Source organism: Myotis brandtii, unplaced genomic scaffold (assembly GCF_000412655.1).
Source record: "Myotis brandtii unplaced genomic scaffold, ASM41265v1 scaffold227, whole genome shotgun sequence".
In the NCBI taxonomy this organism is placed as follows: domain Eukaryota; kingdom Metazoa; phylum Chordata; class Mammalia; order Chiroptera; family Vespertilionidae; genus Myotis; species Myotis brandtii.
Window position 1 is genome coordinate 460,567 of NW_005358520.1, and position 2,705 is coordinate 463,271.

General features: G+C 53.5%; 1 protein-coding gene across 1 annotated transcript in view; it reads right to left on the reverse strand.

Moving 5' to 3' along the window:
• COL5A2 (collagen, type V, alpha 2) overlaps positions 1 to 2,705 on the reverse strand; it is a 193,340-nt gene that overhangs the window by 32,228 nt on the left and 158,407 nt on the right. The window contains exons 23-26 of the mRNA XM_014539724.1: positions 2,599 to 2,652; positions 2,255 to 2,362; positions 1,014 to 1,067; positions 404 to 502 (exon numbers count right to left, since the gene is read on the reverse strand). Of these exons, the coding sequence (XP_014395210.1) occupies positions 404 to 502; positions 1,014 to 1,067; positions 2,255 to 2,362; positions 2,599 to 2,652 (315 nt within the window). The remainder of the gene's footprint in view (positions 1 to 403; positions 503 to 1,013; positions 1,068 to 2,254; positions 2,363 to 2,598; positions 2,653 to 2,705) is intronic.

The following is a 2,705-nucleotide window of genomic DNA, read 5'->3' on the forward strand; positions in this document are numbered from 1 at the left end:
TTAGGTGAGGATTAACAAAAAAAAAGAAAGGAAAAGAAATCAAAGAAGGGAAGGGAAGGAAGGGAAGGGAAGGGAAGGGACGGGAAGGGAAGGGAAGGGAAGGGAAGGGAAGGGAAGGGACGGGAGTAAAGGAGGGAACACCCTTCATGAGTTCCCAGGAGCACGTCTCTCGGCTGATGGACCACAAGAGGCCGTGTTCTTACCCGAGCGCCCGGCAGTCCTGGTTCCCCGGGGCGCCCTGGGTCCCCCTGCCCTCCTTTAGGTCCTGACGAGCCGACAGGCCCCCTCTCTCCTTGCGCCCCCTGTTCCAAAGCAAAGCAGACATGTCAGCAAAGAGCACGGGGACACACGTGAGCATTAGTGTCACGAACAAAGGATGGACCACAAGAGGCCGTGTTCTTACCCGAGCGCCCGGCAGTCCTGGTTCCCCGGGGCGCCCTGGGTCCCCCTGCCCTCCTTTAGGTCCTGACGAGCCGACAGGCCCCCTCTCTCCTTGCGCCCCCTGTTCCAAAGCAAAGCAGACATGTCAGCAAAGAGCACGGGGACACACGTGAGCATTAGTGTCACGAACAACAGCTGGTCAAAGTCACCGCAGGGACCTCCCGGCAGACAGTGCCCCTCGCCTTCTGCTCTAACTTGCATTCCTGCTTGAACAGCGCGGTTTCTTCGTTACCCAGGGAAAGTGGTGATCAGAACCTCGCTCCAATCACTTAGATATTGGAAAAAACATAGAATTTTGAAAGAACCTAAATTTCTAGATAAAGGAAAAAATACGTCAGCTCCAGGGAACGGCCATGACCTCTTCTTCTCGGCATTTCCCTGACGAGTTCGGAAACAAGCTCCCATCCCCCCTCCATCGGCAGCCTCCCCCACCCTCTATAACGCAGACATCGCACACGACATCGGTGCCCAAAGCTGTTCTGGATCTGGGCCCCACGGCCAAGGCTGAGTCATGACGCTGGGCCCCGGCACCTCCCGCAGCGCCATGGCCCACACTGACGAAATGGCCTCACCTTGGGTCCAGGTAAGCCGTCAGAGCCCGGGAAACCGCGGTTGCCAGGAGCACCCTACAAAGGAGCAAGATTCGGTCTTAATAGCTGTCGATGGTTTCGTAATACATACTGAAGGGATAATGTTTATCTTTAGCACTAATGGCTTTAGAGTCTGTGATCAAGCCCATATGGCGGTAAATACGCATAAGAAAAACCCTGACTACACAGAGGAGATCTTAAATTTTAAAGAATAGCCCTGACCGGTTTGGCTCAGTGGATAGAGCGTCGGCCTGCGGACCAAAGGGTCCCAGGTTCGATTCCGGTCAAGGGCATGTACCTTGGTTGCGGGCACATCCCCAGTAGGGGGTGTGCAGGAGGCAGCTGGTCAATGTTTCTCTCTCATTGATGTTTCTAACTCTCTATCCCTCTCCCTTCCTCTCTGTAAAAAATCAATAAAATATATTTAAAAAAAAAAAAAAGAATATGTAAGTACCGAGCCAAAGAGTTATCCAGAGCAAGAAATATTCTAACAACTCACGGTAAAATCAAACCTAAACTGACACACAGGCAGGCGAGGCAACGGAAGGCGCATCTGCACACGCAGAACTGCCCAGACTACGCCTGGGCCTGTGGCAGCCCCTGCGTCCCGAGGCTCACCCGGTGTGAGTGCGGCCTTGGCCCCCTCAGGCCCGGCTCACTGTCCTCCGGGACTTCGCAGTCAGCCTCCGGCTGGGCTTTGCTGTTTCCTCTGCCGAACAGTGTTCCTCCCACGTCCTCACCCTCAGGTCTCTGCTCAAATGCCATCTTCCCACAGAATCCTGTTTCCTCGCCTCCTCATCTAACGTCCCCCGCAGCCACACACTCGGAGTTATTCCTGCCGCATCGCCCTGTTACTTCCTAAGTGTGCGTGGCATTTATTAAACCGTGTCATTATGTCTTTATTTAATGTTGACTTGTTTTTTGCTAACGTCCCCGTCAGAGTGAACTATAGTTTACCAGCCCCACATGAGGGCTGGGACCGTAGCCTTCTGCCCACTGGCGTATCCCAAGCAACACAACACGCTGGCATAGCACAGTGACCGTCAGGACTAGCTCAATCCCTAGCTGCATGAATGAATACACAGTGGTAGGTGGTGCCTTTCATTCACAGGTTACCTCACTGAACCAGCACCTGCAAGCGCGTCTCTCAACTGCTCTGGCTTTCCTTACTGTCCCCAGACATTCCCCGGAACCGTGAGAACTTGCTTTATGACTCAGTTTACCCTTTCTCCCACCGGCCCTTGAGGACCGACTGCGCCGGGGTCGCCGCGGGGACCTCTTTTGCCTTCTTCACCAGGGGGGCCGATGGGACCCTGAATGCCATGGGGCCCCTGTTGAAAACAGAAGAGCAGTTACCAGAAAAGGCCATGCAACGAGTGGAGTGGAAAGATCCATCTAATGAAGTCAGTCATACATTCTAAATTACATGAAATGGGCTATTTCCATCCAGAGGGATTACACTCCCATAGTTATTATTTCACAAACTTCAGCATTTTGAGCTGCCCACTGCTAGGCAATGCACATGTTGTTTTTCTCATTTAAAAAGAAAAAAAGAATGAGCCCTTACCGGTTCGCCTTTGGGGCCAGCTTCTCCTTTGAAGCCTGGGACTCCTGGGTCGCCCTGAAATGAAAGCATCCTCAGCGGGGAGCACCCTCCCTCCCTCCCTCCCTGCA